The 26,173-nt window shown below is 33.9% G+C and overlaps 1 protein-coding gene across 1 annotated transcript; it reads right to left on the bottom strand.

The window, feature by feature from the left end:
• Positions 1-11,819: 11,819 nt before the first annotated feature.
• Positions 11,820-12,791, bottom strand: TAS2R10 (taste 2 receptor member 10). Its single transcript, XM_072797566.1, has one exon. It carries the CDS (start codon positions 12,789-12,791, stop codon positions 11,820-11,822), a length of 972 nt encoding a protein of 323 aa, XP_072653667.1.
• Positions 12,792-26,173: the final 13,382 nt, after the last annotated feature.

The raw sequence follows: 26,173 nt of genomic DNA, 5'->3' as shown, positions 1-26,173 counted from the left end.
CCAGGAACACCCTGGGCTGAAGGCAGGCACTAATCCACTGAGCCACCCGGGCTGCCCGCAAATAGAAAATTTTAAAAGTACTTTGGCCATATATATATATATATATATATATATATTCTTTAGAATCTTACATTTTCTCTTGACATTTTCTCTTTAGTTATGCTACAGATTATTTATGGTCAACTCAGGCAAGTAACTATTCTTTCCACATGTATCAAGAATGGAATGTTGCCATACTGGTCCTATCTTCAGACATCTCATATTTTGAATTATTTGCTGATTTCATCTCCCTCCCACCCCAAATCCTTCACCATGTCCACTGCAATTCACAGTAAATCATCAGCAAAAACCTTATGTTCTCATCCATTTTTCCGACAGTCTGCTTTATTTTCTTTGTTTGAACTCAGGGGGTCTTAAATTTTTTGTACCATAGACTACTGTGGCAGACTGGTGAAGACTAGGACATCCTCAGAAGAATGTTTTTTTAAAGTGAATATAATTAAAATACATGGAATCTTAGAGGAATCCAGATAAAGTATACATACATGGATATATATGTATATATTTAATATCTATAAAAACTTATGTAAGTAATCTGTACACTCAACATGGGGCTTGAATCCACAATCCTGAGATCAAGTCACATGCTCTTCCAACTGAGCCAGCTAGGTAGGCCCCATAATTAAAGCATATTTTAGATGAGATTTGGCAATCCCTGTGCTTCTCTTTTCACACAATAATAATATCTGGCAGAAAGAGCAGTGAGAAAGGTAAATGATAATTTGAGGTATCTGTAACAATAGTGATTTGTGATTTCCAGAAATGAAAAGTTACAGGCACTGCTGATGTTTCCTTGACTGTTACCTACCTTTATACCTACCTAGAAGGAATGCTAGGGTTGAGTTAAAGGTTAATAGGAAGAAAGACATAATTTGGTGGCCCTACAAGTTCATAAAGCCCTCAATTCTATCCATAGACCCCTTATTTTATGAACTCAAAACTAAATCCTGCCTCTTCTCTATGGACATTACTTCCCCTACAGCCTTTCAAGATGCAATCGTTTTCTCTCTCATATTCCATCATCTGGATTGAAGTGAAACTGGCAGAGTGGTTTCCCTTCTTTGTTATTTTCAGCTCATTCTCCCTACTTCCTCTCAAGACACCCAAACGGTAAAATCTCCTGTCACCTGTCTATATATTGTTGAAATGTAATGTTGCAGTCAATCAATCACCAGCCTTTCTTCTTTTATTTCAAGCTTCTATGTATGGTAAAATATATTAAATTTCACCACCATTCTTTTTGTTGAAGTTCCCTCAACCATCTCTTAACTAGATGAAGTCAACCTCTAATCTATTTTTCATGAATGGCTAGTAGATACAGCATTTCCTGAGTCCTCGTATATTAAAAACATCTTCCCTTCCCCAACAACCTTTGTACTTGAAATACAGTGTGGCTAGATAAAAAATTACTGGGTCACACTTTTTTCCTTGAGCTTAGTGTTAATTTTGCTCTTTTTCATATTGTTGAGAAGTCTAACATCAGCTTTTTACTTTCTCTTCAAGTGACTTGTCTATTTGCCTTTTAATTCAGAGACATTTATCTTCACATTTAAAGTCTAATGTAATTAGTAGGATATGTCTTTGAGCTGACCTTTCTGGATCAGTTTTCCCATGTATGCTGTCATTCCAGCATACGACTTCAAGTAATGGATATTTTTTTTCAAGTAATTTATTTTGAAAAAACTTTCTTGAGTCCTCTTTTTAAGTATTAGTTCACTTCCTTACTTTGCTTTTTCTCATCAGAGACCAATTATTTATCACGGCCTGCTTTTTTATATTCATCTTTTTCTCTTTAATATTATTGTCTTCTGTGATTTCTGTGTTACTTTCTTCTTTCTCATTTCTTTCATCTCCTTTACTAGTAACTTTGTTTGATCTAAGTGCTTTTATGCACATTAAAATTTCTCTTCATTTCTTTTTCTTTAAGATTTTTTTTTATTATTATTATTCATGAGAGACACACAGAGAGAAAGAGAGAGGCAGAGACATAGACAGAGGGAAAAGCAGGCTCCATGCAGGGAGCCTGACATGGGACTCAATCCTGAGACTCCAGGATCATGCCCTGAGCCAAAGGCAGATGTTTAACCGCTGAGCCACCCACGGGTCCTTTTCTCTTCATTTCTAAGGAGATTTTTATCTCTTTAAATTTTTTTCTTGATTTCTATCAGCTTTTGTGTCATGTCTTTCCGTTTTTTGAACATATCTTGTTTGAGTGTTTCGTTTATGTTTCATTTTTTTCACTCGTTTAATTCTCTTTAATTCATCTTACCATGTTGTGTCGATTTTTCTCTGCTTCATGGTTGTTACTTTTCTAGTGTATATTTATATCCTGAGAATATGAAAAAGTTGGTTTTCCCTTTGTGTTGTGTGTGATGATTTTTTTGACAGTCAAGAGGCTAAGGTTGAAGCTCAGTGATTTTATTTCTCAGCTCTGGGATCTTCTTGAATTATACAGTTTGGACATTTTCTTTATGATATGTTATTTTCCAGTTTTATCTGTCTGTCTTTCTTGGTCTTGGCTTGTCTCTCAAGGAGTTACTGCTTCAGCCTTCTGTGTTTTCTCCTCTCTCCCTGCGAGTCACTGCCTTCCTAACTATAACCTCTTGCCCCAAGCATTTCGCAGGCTACTTCATTGCTACTCTTCTGTAGCTAAGTGCAGTTCACACACGGTGTAATTCATCTTTTTCTTATGTGTGGACCTTATGGTTGGCATCTGGCCACTACCACTTCTAGAGTCCTTCTAAATCCTCTACTTCTCTGAAACAAATCAGCTGGAATTCTGACATCAGTATGAGCTCTGTTGCTCACTCTATTCACTTCAGGTGCTCTCCATCCATTTACATTGAAATTGTAATGAGTAGGTCTTCTATGTATCATGGTTATGCTAAAGATTTAGGTTATGATTATTTTTATTTTCCTGGTCTTCTTCACGTTTTTAAAAAAGGAGCAGTGGTTTTTGTTTTGTTTTGTTTTTTAAGATTTATTTACTTATTTGAGAGAGAGAGAGAGAGAAAGAGCAAGTAGGAGGAGGGGCAGATGGAGAGAGTGTGTCTTAAGCGGACTCTGCACTGAGCAGGAGCCCAGTGTAGGACTCTATCCCAGAACCCTGAGATCATGACCTATGCTGAAACCAAGAGTCAGATCTTAGTTGACTGAGCCACCCAGTTTCCCTTAAAAAGAGGCTCTTAAAAGGAAGTATGAAGAGATTACATCTAAGCAGCCATCATTGTCTTAGAACTAGAACACTCACATCTCTCTTATAAACAGGTACCAAAATACAATAACAATTTAATATACACAATTGCCCAGTTAAAATATGTGAAGCTGCCATTTATGTCAGAAATTTTTCATAATTACTGTTTGTTTAAATGTTTATTTTCATTTTACTTCTCCCACAGAATTTATCCTATTGTTATTCTCGAAATCCTTTTATTAATTATTCTATATTTCTATAATAAAAAAATATATAAATTGATTTTATTTTCAATTTCCTGTAACTAAGAGGCCCTAGTGTTTTTGTTCTGGATTGGTTATTGTTGCAATTTCTGTTAGTACAAAGTTTATCAAGACAGCTTTTTATAGTTATTTGCAACAAAAAGTAATATTTATATGTGGAGAATATTTGAAAATGTTGACTAATATGCAAGCACAAAATAAATACAAACATTGCTACAAAAGAATAAATTTGATTATAAAACACTACTTAAAATTACACAATTAATAGCTAAAGTGAAAAATGCCACATATAATTTTAGAAACATTCATTAAAAAAAAAAAAAAAGAAAGAAACATTCATTTTATGAGTGTGCATGGAAGTTGTCATTACTATGTTTAGGATGACAGAAGCAAAGGAAATTCAAATTTCAAATAATATTATTAATAGAAACATTGATGACCTATGAGAAGACAGAAGGCTATTAAATAATATTTTTATTTCAGATCAGTACATACACAGATACTGAAAAAAGGGTGCTTTGTTGATAGCATTAATTGGAATCTGGAGGAGAAAAGCTTAGACAAATATATTTTTTTAATTCTCAAAAAACGTTATCAAATACAGGTAAAACAGTCAAAGTCTTTCAGAAGTATTTTAGGAAATATAAGATGTTATGAAAACACTGTAAATTTGTATACAGTGGCTGAACAGAGAGTAGATTTTACCAAAGATTTTACCCCAAGAATTTGGGGAAAGCTAAAATTAAATACTATAGCTTTTTATTTATTGAGAAACTCTTCTATAGAAAAGTTGAATGTATGTTCTAAGAATAGACCATAAACAGAACAGAATGGGAAAAAATCAAAAGGGACTCATTTGTTTCACTTTTATTCAAAATAGTTGTATCAGAAAATCATCTATGGTTGTTTCACAGTAAAAGGCATTGACTCTGGGGTGATTGGGTGATGGGCACTTAGGGGGGCACTTGGCGGGATGAGCACTGGGTGTTATGCTATATGTTGGCAAATTGAACTCCAATAAAAATTTTTTTTAAAAAGGGAAAAAAAATAAAAGGCATTGACTAGTCAAAGTTTTCCAAGAGTTTATGAACTAAAATAAAAGTTAAAATTAAAAAAATTGTGAATTATTGTCCTTTGCATACTTGTTAAAGGATAGTTATTAGTGCCAATAAATGGTTTCTATGACTAACTTTTTGAGCATAGTAGCTCAACTAGTACCAATTAGTTGATATCAAAATTTTGATGACATTTGTGTTTAACTTTTTTCATATGCAAAACATTGCTAAAAATACTACCTATTACATGGAATTGTTGTGATTAATGAAGTCTCACATTTGATACTATTATTGAATTTCCTGGCATCTAGCTCAAAAAAAAATCATGACACTTTTATCAAATTGTTTTGCTATAGAGCCTTTCTTGATGCATCTTAATTACAATTGCCTATGTTTGTATAAATTCCAAGGTTCATGATAGTTACATGAAATCATAAATTATGGTAATATAATAGTGATGGTTCAACAATGTATTTTTTATTATTTACTGAATATGTATAAACTAACAATGGAGTTAGTAGGTTTTATTCATATGTAGTTTTTTGTTTGTAATCATTCAATATTAATGCTAATTATATCTTCTGATATTGATACAACAGATAGCTCTTTTGTTTCTCTTCACAACAGCATAAATAAAATGATTCTTATAGTACATTGACTTAAATACAATGGAATGTTTATTTCTATTTGATGACATGTTTTTAAGATTTTATTTATTTATTTGAGAGAGAGAGAGAGTACAAGCAGGGGGAGAAGCAGACTTTCCACAGAGCAGGGAACATAATGTGGGGCTCAATCCCAGGGCTCTGAGAAGATGGCCTGAGCCAAAGGCAGACACCCAACCAGTTGAGTTACCTAGGCACCCCTTGATGACACATTTAAATATGCAAGTTAAACAAAAATATCCTAAAGGTATGTAGGTTTCAGAATGTTTACAACACATAGACCTTTATTCAAAGAAGTTTTTTGGAGGATCCATTAGCGAAAACTGAACAGAATAAGAAGAAACCTATATGACTTATATGGAATTAAGTTTAGTAAGGAACTTTATAAAGTTTATGATGTCAAGTTATATAAAGTTGTAGTGAGCATCAACATACTATGAAAATAAAACTTTAAAACTCCAATTGGAGGATATAAGATCAACACAAAAAATGTCTGTTTCTGCATACCACCAATAAACAATCTTAAAAGTAAATAAAGAAAGCAGTTCCATTTACAGTAGCATCCAAAAGAATAAAATGCCTAGAAATAAATTTAACCAAGGAGGCAAAAGACTTAAACACTAAAAACTATAAAGCATTGCTGAAAGAAATTAAAGAAGACACAAATAGGGGCATCTGGGTAGTCAGATAAGCATCTGCCTTCGATGCAGTCATGATCCCAAGGTCCTGGGATGGGCCCCATGATGGGCTCCCAGCTCAGTGAGAAATCTGCTTCTCCCCCTCTATCTGCCTTTCCTTCCCTTCATGTTTGCACTCACTCACTCTCTCTCTCCCTCTCAAATAAGTAAGATCTTAAAAAATTTTAAAAAGGAGAAGTCACAAATAGATATTCCATGTTCATGGATAAGAAGACTTAATATTGGTAAGATGACAGTCACTATGTCCCAAAGTTATATATAGATTCAATGAAATCCCTATCAGATATTCCCAGAGGCTTTTTTTTTCTTTTTCAGAAACAGAAAAACTGATTCTCAAGTTCATATGGAATTACAAAGATAGTGAACATCAAAACAATCTTAAAAAAGAAGAACAAAGTTGGAGGACTCACACTTACTGATCTTAAGACTTACTACAAAGCTACGGTAGTTAAGATTCTATGGTACTGTCATAAGGATAGATACAAGGACCATTAGAACAGAATTGAGGGTCTTGAAGTAAACCTATATGCATATGGTGAAATGATTTTCAACAAAGATGTTAAAACAACTCATTAGGAGAAGGGTCTTTTTAAGACTGTACAGCACTGTGAATGTAGGTAAATACACAGAATATAGACTTAAAACCACTAAAATGATATATTTTTTGTCGTAATTTACCATAATAAAAAGACATTTTAAATGAAAACATAAATTTTAAAACTTGAAACTGCAAGCCATAAAAATAATCAGCATAAGAAAGACTAGAAATAGATAAGACAAACTAAACTTCTATTTTACTTGGGATGAAGATTTAAAAAAAAATTTTTTTTTGAGACAGAGTGCATGAATGGATGGGAGGAGCAGAGGGAGACAGAGAGAGAAATTATTAAGTGGGATCCAAGCTCAGCATGGATCCTCACTCAGGGTTTGATCTCACAACTGTGAGAACATGACTTGAACTGAAATCAGGAGTTGGACGCTTAACAGACTGAGCCACCCCAGTGACCGAAAGATAAAGATATTTTAAAATCAGCACATGAAACTGTATTATCAATAGAATATAGGAAAGGAAGGAAAGAAAACTAGAAGAAACCATGAAAATTTTAAAAAAAAGAAATGAGAACATAAAAAATTAATATAACTGCAATTATAGTAAGTGTAAAAATGTTCACTTAATGATCCTAATTTTGAGATTCTTATATTAAAAGCATCAAAAATCAGATACTCGTTTCCCACAAGAGATAATAAAATAAAAATGTAGAAATGCTAAAAATATACAAATAGAAAACACATAAAATATACAGATAGAAAGCATAATAATCAGACATGAAGCAAAATAACAAAATTAGTGATTTTTTTACATGGACAAAAGAAAAATTAGAGTAAAAGACTACATGAGGGCCAGAGTTGTGTGTGTGTGTGTGTGTGTGTGTGTTTAAGATTTTACTTATTTACTCACAAGAGACACAGAGAGAGGCAAAATCATGGGCAGAGGGAGGAAAAGTAGGCTCCATGCAGGGAGCCTGACATGGGACTCGATCCCAGAACTCCGGGATCCTGCCCTGAGCCAAAGGCAGACGCTTAACCACTGAGCCGCCCAGCATCCCCAGAGTTTTTAATATAAGTCAAAACAATAATAAAAGTAATGATCATGAATACAAATGCAATTATTAAGATATTACTTTAAGTGAAATCTAGCTACAAATAAAATAATTATCAATCAATCAGTAATTGTGAATGAATATATTTTATCTATCTCAAATTAACACATAATAAACACAGGTATAAAGAAGCAATATCATTAATATGGTTCACCTAATGTATGTAATTTGACTTTAGCACCATGAAACTCCTTTCATGAAAACATGGTCCATTCACCAAAACAGATGATATATTAAGCCAAATCAATCTTATCCTAGGCCAAGCATCATACAAATATATTGCCTGACCCAACTTCAATAAAATAAAATATCAATATGAAAGCAACCTTTACAAATATTTTATAGCTAGAAAGTTATTCTGTTAACACTTGAATTAAAAGGAAATTACAAGGAATATTTTGAAACTCTTTGAGTTGATTGAAAATATAAGAACTATGTGTTGACATTGCAGAATGTATTTAAATCAATATTTAGGGGGAAATATATAGCTTTGAATGCACTTACTAAAAAAAATTGAAAAGAAGCTAAAAAAGAACAACCAAAAACACACAATTAAAATTAAAATTTTCTTAACTAAAAAAAAAGAAAAAAAAAGAACAACCAACTGTTGCTTTCAAGACTGTGGCAAACCAGATGTCTAGAGAAATCCCTCCAGTCTAAACACATAAAAATAGAGAAAAACAAGTCTTCAGAATTACATTAAGTACATGGCTTAGCTGCCAGGAAAAAATTTAGGAATACCCTCAGACGCCCAGAATGGTGGGAAATTGAAATTTTGAGAGCAAAAAGAAGCAGAAAGTAGAGTTGGGAGGGGGAGGCACATTTTCAACCTTCTTTAAACTAAAGCATACATTTTAAAGGACCATGTGCATGTAGGATAAAGTGTCTAGCTTGGGCCTCTTCAAGGTTAGAAATGAGATCGAATACCATCAAAAAGCCAGGACCCCGGAAAGCAATTCCTTAAGAATGAATGAAAAAATACTATATGCCCAGCAAAAAGTTAAAATTAGAGGTATTTACCTCTCAACTATACTGAATTGAAGGAAGAATGTAAAAGATACATTATTCTGAAAATTTCCAAAAGTAGACTTGCACACATGTATATTGGTGACCAGAATCTGTACTATCTATGCAGCATAAAAAATTATGAACTGAAAATTTAATTTAAAGAAGTACGAAGCAGGTGGTATTGCCAGTCAGCCTTGCAAGCAAAGTAAAACCTTTCTGGCAGAGTGCACGATAAGGACACTTAACTATGTTCTTCAGAGAATTCCCACACATAAAGTTCTAATAAAACTAAGTTCAAAATAGAATCCCAAAATACACAGCGACCAAGAGTCATAATCACAACAAAGAAAGAGTCTCATAAATATAGAGAACCAGCTGGTGGTTGCCAAAAGGGAGAGTGATGTGGGTGAAGGGAATTGAAATGTACAAACTCCCAGTTATAAAATAAATAAATCACTGGGATGTAAAGTATACCATAGGGAATACAGTCCATAATACTGTAACACACTTTTGGTGGTAAGCATTTTATGTTGTATATAATTGTTGAATCACTATGTTGTATACCCAAAACTAATTTTATATATAAACTATACTTTAATTTTAAAATTTTACAACTTTTGAATTAATGAAAGTAAAAAAAAAAGGAGAAGAAGATAAACTATCAGAACTGCCAAGGCAGCAGACATTTAGAGTTAGTACTTATTTAGCTAATGAAAACTCTGGGGAAAGCTCTTTTCATCATTTCTCAAGGAAAGTTAACCAAACAGATTTTATTCATGTATCTTGTTTTTTATTTAATTATATTTCCATGATTACAGTAATTATTGCATAAATTATAGGAAATTTAGAAATTTATAGAGGGCTAAAAGAAGAAAACAAAAATCATCTATACTTTCACTATTTATGGATAAAGGATTGTATCCATCTAGTCCCTATATAAATATAGTCAAAACATTTTTATTTTTTTAAAGATTTTATTTATTTATTCTTGAGAGACAGAGAGAGAGAGAGAGAGAGAGGCAGAGACACAGGTAGAGAGGGAGAAGCCGGCTCCATGCAGGGAGCCTGACGTGGGACTCGATCCTGGGTCTCCAGTATCACACCTGGGCTGAAGGCGGCGCTAAACCACTGAGCCACACGGGCTGCCCTACTCAAAACATTTTTAAGCAACATATCTATGAATCTATATGTATTTTGAAATTTATCTTGAAATCTACATAGAAACATGCTAAGCAGCAGTTAGTTGAGTGTCACAAATATGCACGATCTTAATTTCTCCTCATCTCTCTCTGTGTTTTTAATTTTAGGTGCAGTGAAACTTTTATTTTATAATAAAAAAAAAATGGATTCATTGATCAAAGGAACATGTACCAATAAAACGAAACCAAACCCAATTTTTGTAAAAATGACAGTAGAAGAAATCATAAAGGGAAACAAATGGATTTGAGTTCATATAAATTACAAACTTATTTCCCCAAATAACAAACTAAGTTATTTACTAAATAGCAAATATATATATATACATATATGCCGTAATACATATATAGCATAATGTTAATATATAAAGTGTCAAAATTGGTAAGAAACATGATAAGGCATGAGAAAAGAAATAGAAAACAAATGAACAATTCCCAAAAATTGTATCCCACTGGTTAATAATTCTGTACAAATGCTTAACCTCATTAGTAATCAAATATATGCAAATATAAAAGATGCTTTGTGATCAAATAACAACTGTAAAAGTAATAATCTTGAATGATTTTGAGATTGAAATAGGATGGGTTACTTTTTTCACTATCAAAATATTAGTTTGCTCTTTCTGCAGGCAACATCAATTCTGCAAGGAATATATCAAGTTCTTCCATATTAGAATGTTTCTGAAAAAATAATTTCAAATACTACACTATCTACTAGTCATACTGGACTTTCAGTTCCTATAATTCCCTCTACTTCTTCTGGCTTCAACACCTATGTATATGCTCATATCCCCCACCCCAAATCTCTCCTGCTCTGCCCACCTTACTCTTAGGTATTGTTTAGATCTCAAAAAAAATTTTTTTTTCAACCTCAGTGGCACCTTCTCTACTCTCAGGACTACGTCAGGTCATTTGCTTAGCACCCTTTAGTTTTTCTCTCTCAACTCCATACATATAATCATTTATTATTTTCTATTCATTTGTTTTTCTACTAGAATATCTTATTCATTATATTCGTCTCTTCTTCACTACTATATCCAGAGTTGGTGTTCAAAAACTATTTGAATAAATTAAGCCCTTATATTTAGAAATCTTCTAGGCCTCAGGCCATAGTATCAATCAATGCACTATTGCAAGTTGCCAAAATAAGTTACTTGGTTCACATTCTGGGTTGGACATAAATATTCACTTCAAAAATCAGCATCTAATATGTCTGTGAGTTTGTGTGTATGAACATAAGTATGTGTAAGAGCCTAGAGCAGAACATTCCATGCTTATACTAATTCTACCCTGGGTTCAGACTTACCTCCCTTGGCATAACTCAGTGACCATGTTGAATCTTTTGGATCTGTACTTCTAGCAGAAGCTTTGCTCAAATCTAGTTAGTTCATGATTCTACTTCATCTCAAATCAGTTGGTTTAAAGAATATAAAGACTCATTTCATCAGTGCTCTGATCTCCTGTCCCCAGTCTAGACTCTGCTCCCTGAGCTATTTCCTGTAGAAAATCTACTACTATCACTACTGCTACTCCATCAAACCCATGCCAATAAAAAAAAAATTAATTTAAACAGTGAAAATACAATTTTAAAGAATTAGAATTACATACTCCAAAGACACACCTCTGTCTCTGTCTCTTACATCCATGTTCTAAATGTCAAAACTGATTACAATTCCCTCTGTCTTGCTTTCTTTTTCTGAGTCTTCTTGGTGAAAGGCTGACAGTGCTTCAGGGAAGTCAGATGAAGCATGGTGAAAACTCTGTTTTAGGTACTTATTGTCACCATCATAACCTTTACAGTGAATATTCTCCAAGCTGTTTTCCTGTGGGTGGTGTGTGGGAAAAAGAATTTGCAGGATAGATAAGCTGATTGAGCCACCGAGTTGTCTTGTTGAAAAGAGAAATTTCCTAAAATGTAGTCAAGATAATTATGGAAGATTTTAGTGATGTTCAATACCAAAGCTACAACCAATGTAAGTGTATGTGGTGAAGGTGAAACAGGTCTTCAGGGGCTTCTTCACTAGATTATTCTCCTGGAACATCCATTTCCCCCCACATGGATCTGTGCAGCTGTGAGCAGTCTCCTTGCCTCACAGCACTTGAGTTGCTGCAGGGTCTTCAAAGAAGCTTGCTTTAGCTTGCTGTTTCCTAGAATTAGGATAAATGAATGACCCCAGGGATAGATGGCTGTGGTCATCATACCAAAAATAAACAGCAGTTTGTTTTCTGGCAGAATGAAACATGATATTTCTATGGCAATGCCTATAAAATACACGATAAAGAGGATGATAAAAGATACCAAAATTTTCATTGCTTTCACATGTGCTTCTGTACTGGGGTCTCGGAGTCCAGTGACATTCAATTGCATGTGCCTGTTGTGTCTCCAAAGGGAAACGATTAGCAAAAAACATGTAATCAGGCATAGAGTAAAGAGAAGAATGACTCCTAGGTTGAGTAAAATCTGCTTAGTAAAGAATTCACTTTTCTGCATGTTGAGCTGCCAGGTTGTATTTCTACTCTTCATTCTATTATCATTAATAATCTTCACAATTTGTGGAAAAGTAAATAACCATGAAATAAACAAGGATCCCATCAGAAGGGGAAGAACGCTATTGATTCTACCCTTCAGCCAGAGAAAAATGTGGTGGGAAAAATTTGCTATCTTCAGGAAATAGAAGATGCTGAGGCTGGTGGCAAACCAGATACTTGATTGATTGATAATTACCCATAGGTAACTAATATAATCAATTAAGTTACCAGAGGAATACATATCTGGAGAGAATATCTTTATAAATCCATCTGTAATTATTATCAATATCAGACAAATTCTGGAAGTAGCTAAGCCAGTGAGAATAAAGCCAACCATAGAAAACTTTTTGTTCTTCACACAGTCAATACAATTGACAAGTCCAATAAATCCATTCCCTAAAACTCCCAGTATTGATTCACTAACAGCTATAAAAATGAGGAGGCCTTCCAGTATGCTTAGCATATCTGCCAATTCCTAATACTGGTTCTGTTACATCTATTTTAGATTACCTGCTGCAGAATGAGACAAAGGTTGGCTGCTTGGTAGAAGAATTATTTTCTTCTCTTTCATACATAAAAACTTAAAAGTGCCCTAATAATGCCTTGTGATGGGATCTGAAATGTCTTCATGGAGACCACCTCAGTTACATCTATCAAACTTAGCTAGTCTGGAGAACGTGTGTCCAGACTGAATGCCTACATGCAATTTGTTAAGATGCAAATGAAGGTTTCTGTTTCATGGATTTCACTTGTCCTCCTGAGACTATTTTGCATTTGTTAACCTGACTTGTGGAGTAGGAGTGCAAAGGAAACAAAACATAACAGAAACAAAAATTGGACTTCATCTTTTTAAATGTCAACTATAACATCATCATTTATGTTGTATTTATGACAGTTTAAATATACATAAAGGAAAAATAGTTTAAGAGGTGACAAATGAATTTAGCCATTGTAGACATTTACTGTAAATAATTAAAGGCATAAAAATACATATTCACCATTTTCCTGATAATTTGGGCAAAGTACATTTCAAGTCTCAATATAAAGAGGACAATAGATTATGACTCAATTATATAGAAACAGAGAAAAATTGCCACTTTGTGTTAGAGATGTACTGATCTAGTAGGCATAAAATCAGTAAGGACATAGTTGGAACTCAACAACACCAGTCAACAGGATATAATTGTCATATATGAACTGCTTCATCCAATAACAGCAGATTATACATTTTTCTCAAGCTCACCTGGAACGTTTATAAACATAGACCACCTTCTGGGCCACAGAGGACACCTTAACAAATGTAAAGAATAGAAATCCTACAATATCTTCTTTCAGATCAGAATGAAATTAATAATCAATAACAAAGAAACTGGAAAATCCCCAAATACAGGGAGATTAAACAACACATTTCTAGCGGTGTCTGGGTGGCTCAGTCGGTTAAGCGTCTGCCTCTGGCTCAGGTCAGGATCCCAGATCCTGGGACTGAGCTCTTTGTAGGGCTCCCTGCTCCACGGAGAGTCTGCTTCTCCCTCTCCTTCCGCCCCTTTCGCTCATGTGTGCGCTCCCTCTCTCTCTCAGATAAATAAGTAAAATCTTTAACAAAATAAAAAACAAATAGCACATTTCTAAATAACATGCAGGTCAAAGAAACTATCTCAAGAGAAATTTAAAACTTTGAACTACAGAAAAATGAAAACACAACTTATCAAAATCTGGGGGGTGCAGGGAAAGCAGTGCTTAGAGGGAAATATATAGCATTGAATGCATGTACTAGAAAAGAAAAAAGATCTAAAATCAATTATCTAAGGCTCCACCTTAGAAAACTAGAAATAAGAAGAGCAAATTCAATCCAATAAGCAGAAGAAAGGAAACAATAAGAATTTGAGCAGAAAACAATGAAATTGAAAATAGGAAATCAATGGACAAAATCAAGATGAAATGCTACTTCTTTGAAAGGTCAATAAAAGTAATAAGCTTCTTAGGTTAACAAAGAAGAAAAAGAGGACACAAATTACTAAAATCAGAAATGAAAGGGAACATCACTACTAATCCCATATATTTTTTTAAGATTTTATTCACTTATTCATAAGAGACACAGAGAGGGATAGAGGCAGAGACACGGGCAGAGGGAGAAGCAGGCTCCCTGCAGGAAGCTCCATGCAGGACTGGATCCCAGGACCCTGGGATCACGCCCTGAGCGGAAGGCAGACGCTCAACTGCTGAGGCACCTAGGCGTCCCTAGTCCCATATTTTTGATAAAAATCAAATCTGAAGAGTAGAGAATTTGTTTTTAGTTAGCGTTGCTACAAGTTCTGATTTGATTTTCATATGAATGAGTACCTGCAGTTAAGACATATAGATTCAAACTCATACACACATTCTGTTATATATATTAATATATAATAATTAATAATATAATAAAATAATATAATTAATTAATAATATAAAGATTTATTTATTTACTCATGAGAGACACAGAGAGAGGCAGAGACACAGGCAGAGGGAGAAGCAGGCTCCATGCAGGGAGCCCAAGGTGGGACTCAATCCCGGGACTCCAGGATCATCCCCTGACCTGAAGGCAGATGCCCAACCGCTGAGCCACCCAGGCATTCCCTAGATATATTTTTTTAATTAAATATGAGCTACCAGGAAAAATCTCCAAGGCAGCTTATCTTCATTTGACACATTTGATATGAGAACAATTATTCTATCGACAAATATTTATAACTGCTCTGACATTATCAGCTGCTATATGGGGATGCTTTTAGTGCCAGGGCAAACTCATTCTGAGAGCAGTTTTAACGTGTGGAGAGGGTTTGTTTTCCATATCACCACCAAGAAACTCTCCAGACATCAAGAGTTCTACAATTCAACTCAGTCTCACACTATTTACTGGGAGATGTCAGATTCCACAGAGTAAGGGCTTAATCTTATATGACTGCCCTCCTCCACCCCCACTTCAGATGCCAGTCACTAGTCCCGGCTGTTACCTGTGCCTCTGAGCTAACTATAAGTCAGAAAGATTTCCACAACCTCCTCCTTGGGTATGATTAATTTACTAGAGAAGCCCACAGAACTCAAAGAAACATTTTATTTACTATACTACCAATTTATTATAAAATGCTTTGACTCAGAAACAGCTAGATGGAAGGTAGGCATCAGGCAAGTATGTGGAAAAGGTGCAGAGCTTCTGGGACCTCTCCAAGAGTGCCACTGTCCCCACACCTTTAGGTGTGCACCAAATACTGAATCCTGTCTTTTTCAGATACAGAATAGTGATTAACACATGGGAGTGCTTCTTACATTATTTGAAAAGGTAAAATTTATTAGGTAATACATTAAACTGGTTTTTTTTTCAATTGCTAATTGAGAACATTACTACATTCAAGTGAATTCAGACATACTTGCTTTGGTTAGATGCTCAAATTCTTTGATAAAATATGAAATGTAGTATACTACTATGACTATATATTTTTTCTATTAAGTGCATGTCAGAAGAGGAGCATATAAGACAATTATTTCATTCAGTTTTATTATAAAAAGGTTGGAAAATAAAAATATAGTTGCTTAAGTCTGTATAAGGAAACACTAGATATGCAAAACAAAAGTAATTATTTCTGGAGTTGGATTGATTTCAATTTGGGTTTATTTGAATTTATACTGAAGATGCACTTCCAAAAAAATAAAAATACTGTAATATTGTAATTTAAAATAAATATGTATTTTTATCTTCTATCCATGTTTCCAGGCTCTCAGTTCCCCAAACCCTCAGAATTTCCCAAGTGATAGAACAGTGAAAGCATATTTCATTATAATACATAGTCTCTTGTCCTCAGTTCCTAAAATTTTTTAGAGCCATAAAGATGAAATGAATGTCCTATTATTCATAACAAGCCCCTTTCAACCACAACTGAGTTTATGTTAAGGAGGCAACATTTAGAAAGCCTGTAAGGAAGGATAGGGGCTGATTTCAGGAGAATCAACCAGAATTAGAGAGTTCAGACTTTCAGTCCCATTTTCTGATTTCCAGGGAAGGGGGACTGGAGATGGAGGTGGAGTCAATCACCAATGATCAATCATTTAATCAATCATGTCTATGTAGTGAAGCATCCATAAAACACCAAAGGGATGGAGTTTGGAGAGCTTCCATCTAGTGAACCAGAATGCTTCCCTGTGCCACAGTACCAAGTCCCAAATTCCACAAGGAGGGAAGCTCCTGTGTTCAGGAACTCATTCTGTATATCTCTCGATCTGACTTTTTATTTTTATCCTTTAATATCCTTTGTAATAAACTGGTAACCTAGTGAGTAAACTGGTTTCCTGAGTTCTGGTGAGCCATTCTAGCAGATTAATAGACCCTAAAAAGGGGATTGTGGGAACCCCTGATTTATAACCTATTCAGTCAAAGAATAAGTAACAACCTGGGCCTGAGATTGGCATCTGATTGGCAGTCTTATGGTACTGAGCCCTTAATCCATGGTACCTGATGCTGTCTCTGAGTAGAGAGTGTCAGAACCGAATGAATTAGTTGGCGGTATAGGAAACCTCTCCCCACACCATACAAACAGGAATTGGGTGTTAGAATCAGCAATACATATGCACAAGATTATTCATAGCAGCAGTGTTTATAATTGTAAAATATTGGAACCAAACAAATATAAACATAACTTTGTTCAATCCATTCTGACACATTCATACAATGGAGTACTATGAAGCTATGAAAAATTATAAGAAATAATTTTATAAATAGATGAAACAATTTCTTATATATAATTAAATAAAAAAAGAAAGTTTAAATTATCACTTGTATAAGAATTATGAAAAATGTAATATGTACATTATTTTTTTTTCTTTTCCTTTTTTTAAAAAAATTTCATTTTAGGTAAGCTCCATGCCACATGTAGGGCTTAAACTCACAGCCCTGAGATCAAGAGACACATGCTCTACTAACTGGGATAGCCAGGTGCCCCATATTTGTTTATTTTTTCAAAAATGCAAATAATGAGGAAGAAACCAGAAATAAGTGAAATTGATTACCGATAGGGAGCAATTCAAAATGAGATGGAAATTATGGGAAGGAGATGACACTATTATCATATGCTTTTTGTATAGTTTTGAGTCTTGATGTTAATGAATAAAAGAAGGGCTGAAGAAAAAATCTAAAGCAAAATGCAATTAAAACATAGTCTTATTTTTTCAAATTAATAATATAACCAATGCTGAAGGGAAAAAAGGAGAACCAGCCAAAATAACTTTTGAACAGTATTTTGATTATTATATGTCCTCATATAGGCGCATATGAACTATAAGAAGTATTGAAGTGTAGTTAGTACTTTCTTTTTTTTTCTTTCCTCCTCTATTTTTCTATATATAAGTGGTATGTGTTACTAATCTGAAACTATTTTCAGTGTATTTTAGGATTGAACAAATGAGTATATATATATATATATATATATTTTTTTTTTTTAATGGGAGCCATGTTTTTCACTGTGAAAGATAAGATTTATAACATGGAAAGAAGATAGGATTTATAAAATGGAAAGACTAGTCTGTAGTTTTTAATTGGAATTACAGATACCAGGGTAGATTTATCATATGTATATACATCTACATAGAAAGATAGACACAGAGAATAATAGTTAAGTGTGTATGTGTATATAAGCAACTCTTGGTTTTTAAATACACTTCCCCAATAAAAAAATCAGGGCTCCTTGGAGAAATAGTGGATCCAGGGCAGGATTAGAAAAAAATACAAAACAAGCCTAAAATATTTTGTTATGCAACAACGTAGGAAATGCTAAAAGCATTGTGGGGACATGTCAAAAGGACACAGGAATCAACTTGAAGTGATTCTTACTTGACAAATCTAGACCCTTGTAGGCATTAAAATAAATCATGATAGTAATAGATAATAATCCATTGAATAGAATATGAATCTGCATGTCGATGCTGACATAAATTTAAAAATGAGTAAATAAATGAGTAACTTCAAGTAAGTATTCTTTGTCAGGCAAAATAAGTGTTTACTTCTACTTGTTTATTAAGAGTGTATGTCAGAGTACCTGGCCAGCTCAGTGTGGAGAGCATGCAACCCTTGATCTCAGAGTCATGAGTTCAAGCCCCATGTTGGGTGTAGACCTTAGTTTAAAAAATTAAAATGTAAGTTGAAAATTTTTTAAAGAGTATGTGTCTGAAGACCATCAAATATAATGTTTCCCTTATGTATATTAACAGTATATTTAGAAGACTACTTGTTAAACAACTTGATCCTGGTATATTTTAAGAAATAGAATCTCTTCTTCCTCCCCTCTCTCTCTTTTTTGCTCTCAAAATCTATAATAAAGACTATTAAAAACTCTATAATAAAAAGCCAGTGCTTTGTTTCCTTTTGTATGAGAAGCTCTTAGTTCTCAAGAGACATGCAGGTGCTTCCTGGGGAATAAAATCTTCAACAAAAAATGAAGATTTCTATCAACTGCCATCTTCTTGACTCTTGAGATTTATAGCATATCTGAAATTAATCAGAAATCTTATCATTTTTCTATAATGTATTTCTCTTGGGAGGATGACATAAGAAAATGGCAAAGTCTGCATTTTTGTGTACAGTATACTGGTTTATCTATAGTAGTAACATTGTTCTGATTTTTACTGGAGGACTCCTCTTTCTGGGTCAGCTATTCTGGATTGTGAATATATAAATATGGTAAAAACAATCTGAACACTTTTTCAGACTTTAAGCTTCCCAGGCATAACTTGTAAAACAAATATTTTCAAGAAATTAATTGCTTTATTGGCTTCTTATCATATTTTCACTCTTTCATATCTACATTTTATGCCAGCAAAAAACTAAGATCTAAACAAAGAATTTTTTTTTCATTTTCTATTTAACTTTTTATCATGAAATTTCAAACATATACAAGGGCAGAGAGCACAAGTCTGATGTACACATCACCTACTTTCAGCAGTTACCAACGTGCGACCAATGTACCTTTACCCGTCCCTCTCCCTGTGGATTACTTTGATACACATTCCAGATATGATAGCTCCACATCCCTCAGATTGTACACTATGCTATTATAATAATATTTCCAGCAGTAGTAACTCTTGATATGAAAGGATTTTAACAACTTCAGTGAATTCTAGACAATTTGATTTCTGCAGTTATGTCAGTAGCAAAAATATTCTCAAATACAGTCTATTCCAAAAGATTATCGAAACATGAATTAAATGGCTAAATCTGTAATTATTCCAGAAACTAGGTGGTTATCTAGAGGAATTAAATAGTGTTAAGTAAAAGCACATTAATGTGATATTAATATCCCTGGGAGACAGTTTATATCCAGATTTATACTGGCCTCTTCTGACCTTTGTGAATGACTTAGTGTTAATGATAGTGATTTTCAGTTGGTCTTTGAATTTTTTTTCCCTATTTAACTTTTTTTCTCTGCCATATCTTATACCCACCTGTTCAATTTTTGATTACTCCTGTTTAATTTTTACCAGCATCTCTCTTCTATAGGTCTGTGTGAGTGGAATGTAATTTATACATACATAGGCAGAAATTCTAACAGCTCAGATAGGTGATAGTTCCTCTCTCTCTATATATTTTTTGTCTGATTACTGGATTAGAGGTCTATCTAAGTCTAGGAAGAATTTAAATGATACTCAGAGAGATGGTACATATACTAAAGGAAGAATCCAATGAAGCAAGGAAGATTACATAGACTTTTTAAAAAAGATTTTATTTACTTGAGAGAGAGAGACAGAGAGAGAGACAGAAATAGCAACAGAGATGGCATGAGAGGGAGGAGCAACTGAAGAAATCTGCCCCCTGAGCAGGGAGCCTAATGTGGGGCTCGATCCCAGGACCCTGGGATCCTGACCTGAGTCAAAGGCAGACATTTAACTGACTGAGACACCCAGGCATAGACTTCTTGTTGACTTCTCTCATAGGCCTACCTATGTAGCTGAAAGTTTCCTTTCAGAGCATGCTTCAAATGTCAAAGAATCCCCAAGAAGATTCTCCTCATTTGGCTATTTCCAAAAAATCACAACATATGTGTGACCTGAAGGATATAGAATTCCTATGCAACCAAACATCCAAACCAAGCCAGCTTGTTCTGTAGCAAAAAATGCTCCCCCTCCCCCAAAATGTCATGAAAAAGACCTTTTAATGCAGCACAAATAACACAAGAAAGAAAGAATTAGTTTTTATCGCTCTGAAATGGGCCTCCATATTTGGGGTCTCTGGAATCCCTGATGCTCATCAGGGAACCATGGGCTTCATGTGTTTCCACAAAGAAAGGAGCAACAGAAAAAAAAGAAAATCAAAGAAGGAGAGACAGGAGGGAGGAACCTGTAGAAGTCAAAACCAGGACTCCCCCTGAAGCACCACTTTGACATTCTGACTATTTTAAATAAAGGTCACTTTAGCAACAACCAGTGCAAAAACACTGACTCCTCCATTCACCTGAGAGCAGAAAACTATTCTCTCAAATAAAAAATATCCCCTCTGCACTAAAGTAAAAAAACATCCTCTATCACCAGAGATAAGGACTTTAAAACTGAGAAAGCTGTAGAAACAACCATTTTTACTTTATTTTTACTCACTATTTCAGCCCAAATTCTGCTTAGAATTACTTGCTAATTAAAACTCCCACCTGTTTTTCCTGTCCTGTAAATTCTTCACAAATTTATTGTCTCTTTGTCTAAAATATTTTTAAAAACTGCCTGCCTTGGTCATTTGTTTCGGTTTCAAGTTCATTATTGGGTTTCCATGAGCATGTAAAGAAAGTTTGGGTTTTTTCTCCTATTAATCTGTCCCACATAAATCTAATTCTCAGTCCAACTAGAAGACTTTGAGGATAGAAGATTTCTCCCTCCCAGCAGACCCACTAGTAAAGATAATTGTATAATTTAAGTTTTTATTTTTATTCACCTTGAATATCCCAGTTATATTTCTCTCCCTCCTCCCTCCCTCTCTCTCACACTCTTTCTCTCTTTGTTGTTGTTTTTGGAGATGATATAGTAGGCATCAAAACTATATGACAAAGGAAAGATTATCAACAGAGAAGTCACAGATACCAGCAGAAGCATGAAAACTACCTCATTAATTCTCTATTTTATCCAAAGGGCAAGTGAATAGGAGAAATCGGCAGTCTTCGGGGGAATAAAAAGGCAGTGAGACAAGTACCTAATCAAGCTCTCAAGTGGTTGGCCAGTATCTAGATACTAGAATATGGTTCCTTTCCATAGTAACAGGGATTTTCTGATACAACAGCATTGAAAACAAATTGACAATTGTTAGCCACAGTTGACTAATTCTGGCAAAGGCCAGACTAATAAGGATAAAGTCAACCAAACATAATTTCTGATATTTAATCCAGCCAATGCAATTTGTGCATCCAATGAATCCATCCCTTAAAATATCTATTATAAATCTCCCACTTAATACAACCACGAGAACTTTCTCCAGTGTATTCAACATGGCTGCAAAGAGAAAACTCTGATCTGCAGTTTGTTAACTAATCTCTAGATGATTCCTAGATTAGGATATAGATTTTGTTTAGTTATGCAATAGTATTCTACTTTTTTTATTATTATGTCTCTTCTTTTTAGCTATGAGGCCCAGTAATCTGCAATATAATTGTGGAATCACTCTCTTTAACAGCCATTGGACATTTCCATCTAGCTCTGCTAAAGATTTCCAGTCTTGCTCCAGGTGTTAGCTAGAAACTGTAATATCCTATGTAAAGAGGTCGTTGAAAGACCAGATTCTTATTTGCTAATATGTAAATAAAGGCACAGATTACTTCTCACTCTTTTGAATAAAAACTCATCTCTTCTCTCAAGGAACTGCTTCATTTCATTTGCAAATCTAAATTCTGAAATTAGTACCTTTGTTAAATGACAAAAATTTAACTGAGTAAATTTTAAGATCTCATTGGCTTTATTAATCAATTCATGAATCAAGCAATATTTCATCTACCAAGTAGAAAGGAGTTCCAAAGGGCTACAGAAAAGGAACAAATTTTAAAGGTAGAGAGGGAGTTAAAAAAGGAAATTATTCACAAAGTACCCATTGTTTTAGGTAAGGTCACCCTCCTAAAGGGAATGGAAGGGGCCTATCAATAAATTTCCTAATGCTGACCAGAAAATTTCCATGTTAATTGATTTAAGGTTACATTTCTGGGGGTTAAAACTTCAATTAGGTTACAGATTAAGTCTTGGTTTATTGACTGGGGCCTTTACCTAGGCGACACCACTTTGAACTTGTGATTTTCTTTTTAACACTTCACGCACTGATTTTTACAACATTAAAATATTTCCACATGTAGGTAAAACTAGCAACCTCTGCATCACTGATAACTACATACTCATAGTACAGGTCACTGTACTACAGAGTAACATACAGAGTTTGAAATTTTCAGAAAACTTGGTAAGCAATACGTGAATCTAACCTCAGTATCATAATTTCCAAGGAAATGGTTTTTTGTATTTTGTTTTTCTGTAGTGACATAGGCTTTTCAGGTCACCTGTCAGTAGCATTTTAAACTCTTTTTTAAAATACTAAGTGAAACATAATACCTCAAACTATATATGCCAAAACTGAAATTCTCTTGTTTCTTTAAAATCCTTCTTGGGAGTATCTAGGAATCTTTAATTTTTTAATTCTTGATAGAGTAGAAGGGCAAGGAAAAAAGAAATGTTAGCTAAAGTATGGAAATTTTCCACAGAATATTAAGATTACTGTAACTTGGCAAACACTGCTTAAAAAGGTATAACTAGGGGGTGCCTGGGTGGTACAGTCTGTTAAACTTCCAACTCTTGGTTTCAGCTCAGGTCATGATCTCAAGGTTGTGAGATGGAGCCCCTGATTTGGCTCCATGCTGAGTGCAGTCTGCTTAAGACTCTTTCTCTTTCTTGTTCTGCCCCTCCTCTCTCTCTCTCTCTCTCTCTCAAATAAATAAACAAAATATTTTTTTAGTGTAACTATATTTAGGATTAGCTATTGTTCATGTTTCTGTGTAAAATACAAAATACCTGAAAGATATCTGTTCTGATCATTTGAAATTAACCAGAAAAATAGTTTGATTTCTAAATGTTTTAAATGCGGTTGAATCAATAGTAATTAGATGACATTCCAACCCTACTTTTCTGACTTGGTCTTCAAGAAAATTAATAGTAGAAAGATTCAAGTAATGACATAACCAACCTAAGGGAGGAGATCCTGTAAGATCCCATTCTGGGGGTAGGAACATGTAAAGGTAGTCCTGCAAAGAAAATGCTAGTTAGTTAGCTAGTTTGCTAGTTAGATGATGCTTGGGGATAATTGAACATTGACACTTCAGCCTCTCAGAACAAACGAATCTACCATAAATGAGGGCCCACCAACAACCTAGACGTGATCCAAGGAGAGCCTTATCATTGTGTTTGTTGCTAGCAAAATGCATTCAGAGGAGGGATACACAGAGCTTACCCAGATTCACGCCCTAAGGACCAGAGATAAAATAAGAGAATAGGGAATTGATTACACTTCTTTCATTCCCTCTACTTCCTGGTGTACCCAAAATAAATATCTTTCATTTATATTGTCGAGTGTTGAATTAGTCATTCCATGGACCAGGGAGAATTCACAAAGGCTAGTCCTTAATTTCTCAAACAAATCCAGTTTGAGCAACTATAGTTCTGCAACTATAGCCCTAAATCCTTTGCAGGTCATCTATTCATAGAAACCAGAAATCTGTGTCAGCCTGATTTTACTTTTACTCCCTACTAAGCCCAGTTAATTTTATGATCTTAATAGCTTTCAAATCTATCCCCTCATCATCAAATTTAGACCCTCATCATCTGTGAGGGAACTAAGAGAATTGTCTCCTTATATTGTTAATTCTACGTACAATCTTATCCTCTTGTAGCAATTCTTTCCATTAAGTATGTAGAGGTTCTTCTTTAGTGAAAATCCAGTCATTATTTTAAGGATAAATGCATCAATGTTTTCATGCTTTATTCCTGGCACTTATCCCTTTTCTGACTCTTGCAGACATTATTTTAGGTATAATTCCTTCTGGAAAAATGTCCCTCATCATTTAAACTTGGGTTTGATGCCCTTTTTTTCTTGTCATCCTGTGTCTCTCTAATTACAGCATTTTTAAATCCTTTATTATGACTGCATTCTGGGCTGTAATTTTTTGGAAGGAAAAAAAAATTCTAATGTTTCCCTGTAAAAATCCTGTTAGTAAATGCAAAACCTGACAAATAGTAAACACTTAATAAATATTTGCTGAATTGGAAAAAGCACAATCACAGAAAGTTTTAGAAATATATAAAAATAAAGATTAAAATGCCAATAATGTGTTAATATTTATCCTGATTTTCTTCCAGTATTTTAATATTTAGCTATTCGTTATTTATTATTACACATAGTTATAATCATATCATTTTTGTAATACTGAGGTCTAATTTTTAATTACTACCTTTAGAAGCTAAGGCCTTTTGTAAATTTTGTAAACTCACCACAACAATGAATCTAAGAGCTTCATAAAATTACATCAAAGGCATATAATATTTTTACATCAAGTAATCCCTTATTATGGGGGTACTTTTATCTCTTTCTTTTTCTACTTTATTTTTTCTATTATATACAATATGACAAAAATTATCTAAGTACATGAAAATATTTCTCCATTTAGATGTATCTTCAGTATATGGGATTATGAATTTAAATGTTTATACATTTTTAGGCTTTCTGATGCATATTTTTCAATCCAAATTGTTATCAGCCTATACAAAGTATTACCATTAGTTAATAAAAAAATGTTTAATTTGAAAAGTAGAACATGGCATTTTCCATCATGAAATATCTGTTCATATTCATAACTTGTTTATTTGAGGAACTTTAGTGGTTTCCTTATGTACTTTCACCAATTCTTCTTGTATTGGAGCGATAAGCACATTCCCTGTTTTCTGTTTGAATCAATCAACTTCAGTTGTTATTTGGTTTTTAACTTTAGAAGTTAAAGTAGAAGTTATTCATTTATATTTTAAAATTTGTACCAAATGAAATATTAATCAACAACTATACTCTTCTCCGTCCAGACAAAAAAATCTTTAATATCTCTTTACTTACAAACTTTTATCCCATAATTTCTGCTGTTGCAATAAGTGGTATTAGTACCAGGAATTTAGTACCAGGTAAAGACTATTTTAATTTTCTGTACAAGTTCATCAAGCCGCACAGGCCTTTTAACAACACCTCTCTAAACCAAACTTTTGTTTTTCTCATCTCAGGTATAAGACCAAAAATAATATTTAAAATTAGCCAGGAAACTAAAACAGACATAGGAACAGAATCAGTAGAAAAAAGCAAATACCTGAAAGGAAAAAATAACTATGAAATGTTATGAACAACCTAGAGAAGTCTTATGTAAACTAATTTGTAGGTTATATTCTTAGAAAGAAATACATTATATTTTAGAGAACTCTGTAAGTTCACTGCGAGTCCAGTCAAAATCCCAACAATGTATTTTATGAGATTTGAGAAGTTGATTCTGAAAATCCCCTAGAAGAGTAAAAGATGCAGAAAAGCTAAGAAATTGAAAAAGAAGAACAAGACGTCACAAACTGGCAGACTGATCTGACAGTGACTATTTAAAAAATAGAGTTGAACATAATTATGAGGAACATATACACAAGTTCATCACAATTAGCTCTACTACCAATGTCTTCACACATTCATAGTCGTTCCTGGTCCCTGTTAACATTGGACTTTGCTACCTCTGCATAAAAGTACATTACTTAAAACAGTTTGTTGGTCATCCATTCCATTTAAATTCCCTACCTCAC

The sequence above is a fragment of the Canis lupus genome, chromosome 25, assembly GCF_048164855.1.
Source record: "Canis lupus baileyi chromosome 25, mCanLup2.hap1, whole genome shotgun sequence".
Lineage (NCBI taxonomy): Eukaryota > Metazoa > Chordata > Mammalia > Carnivora > Canidae > Canis > Canis lupus.
The sequence above is the reverse complement of the archived record's forward strand: the minus strand, read 5'-3'. Positions and strand labels throughout refer to the sequence as shown.

Excerpts from the sequence above, each read along its gene's own strand:
- TAS2R10 (XM_072797566.1), bottom strand. The coding sequence starts at position 12,791 with ATGCTAAGCATACTGGAAGGCCTCCTCATTTTTATAGCTGTTAGTGAA.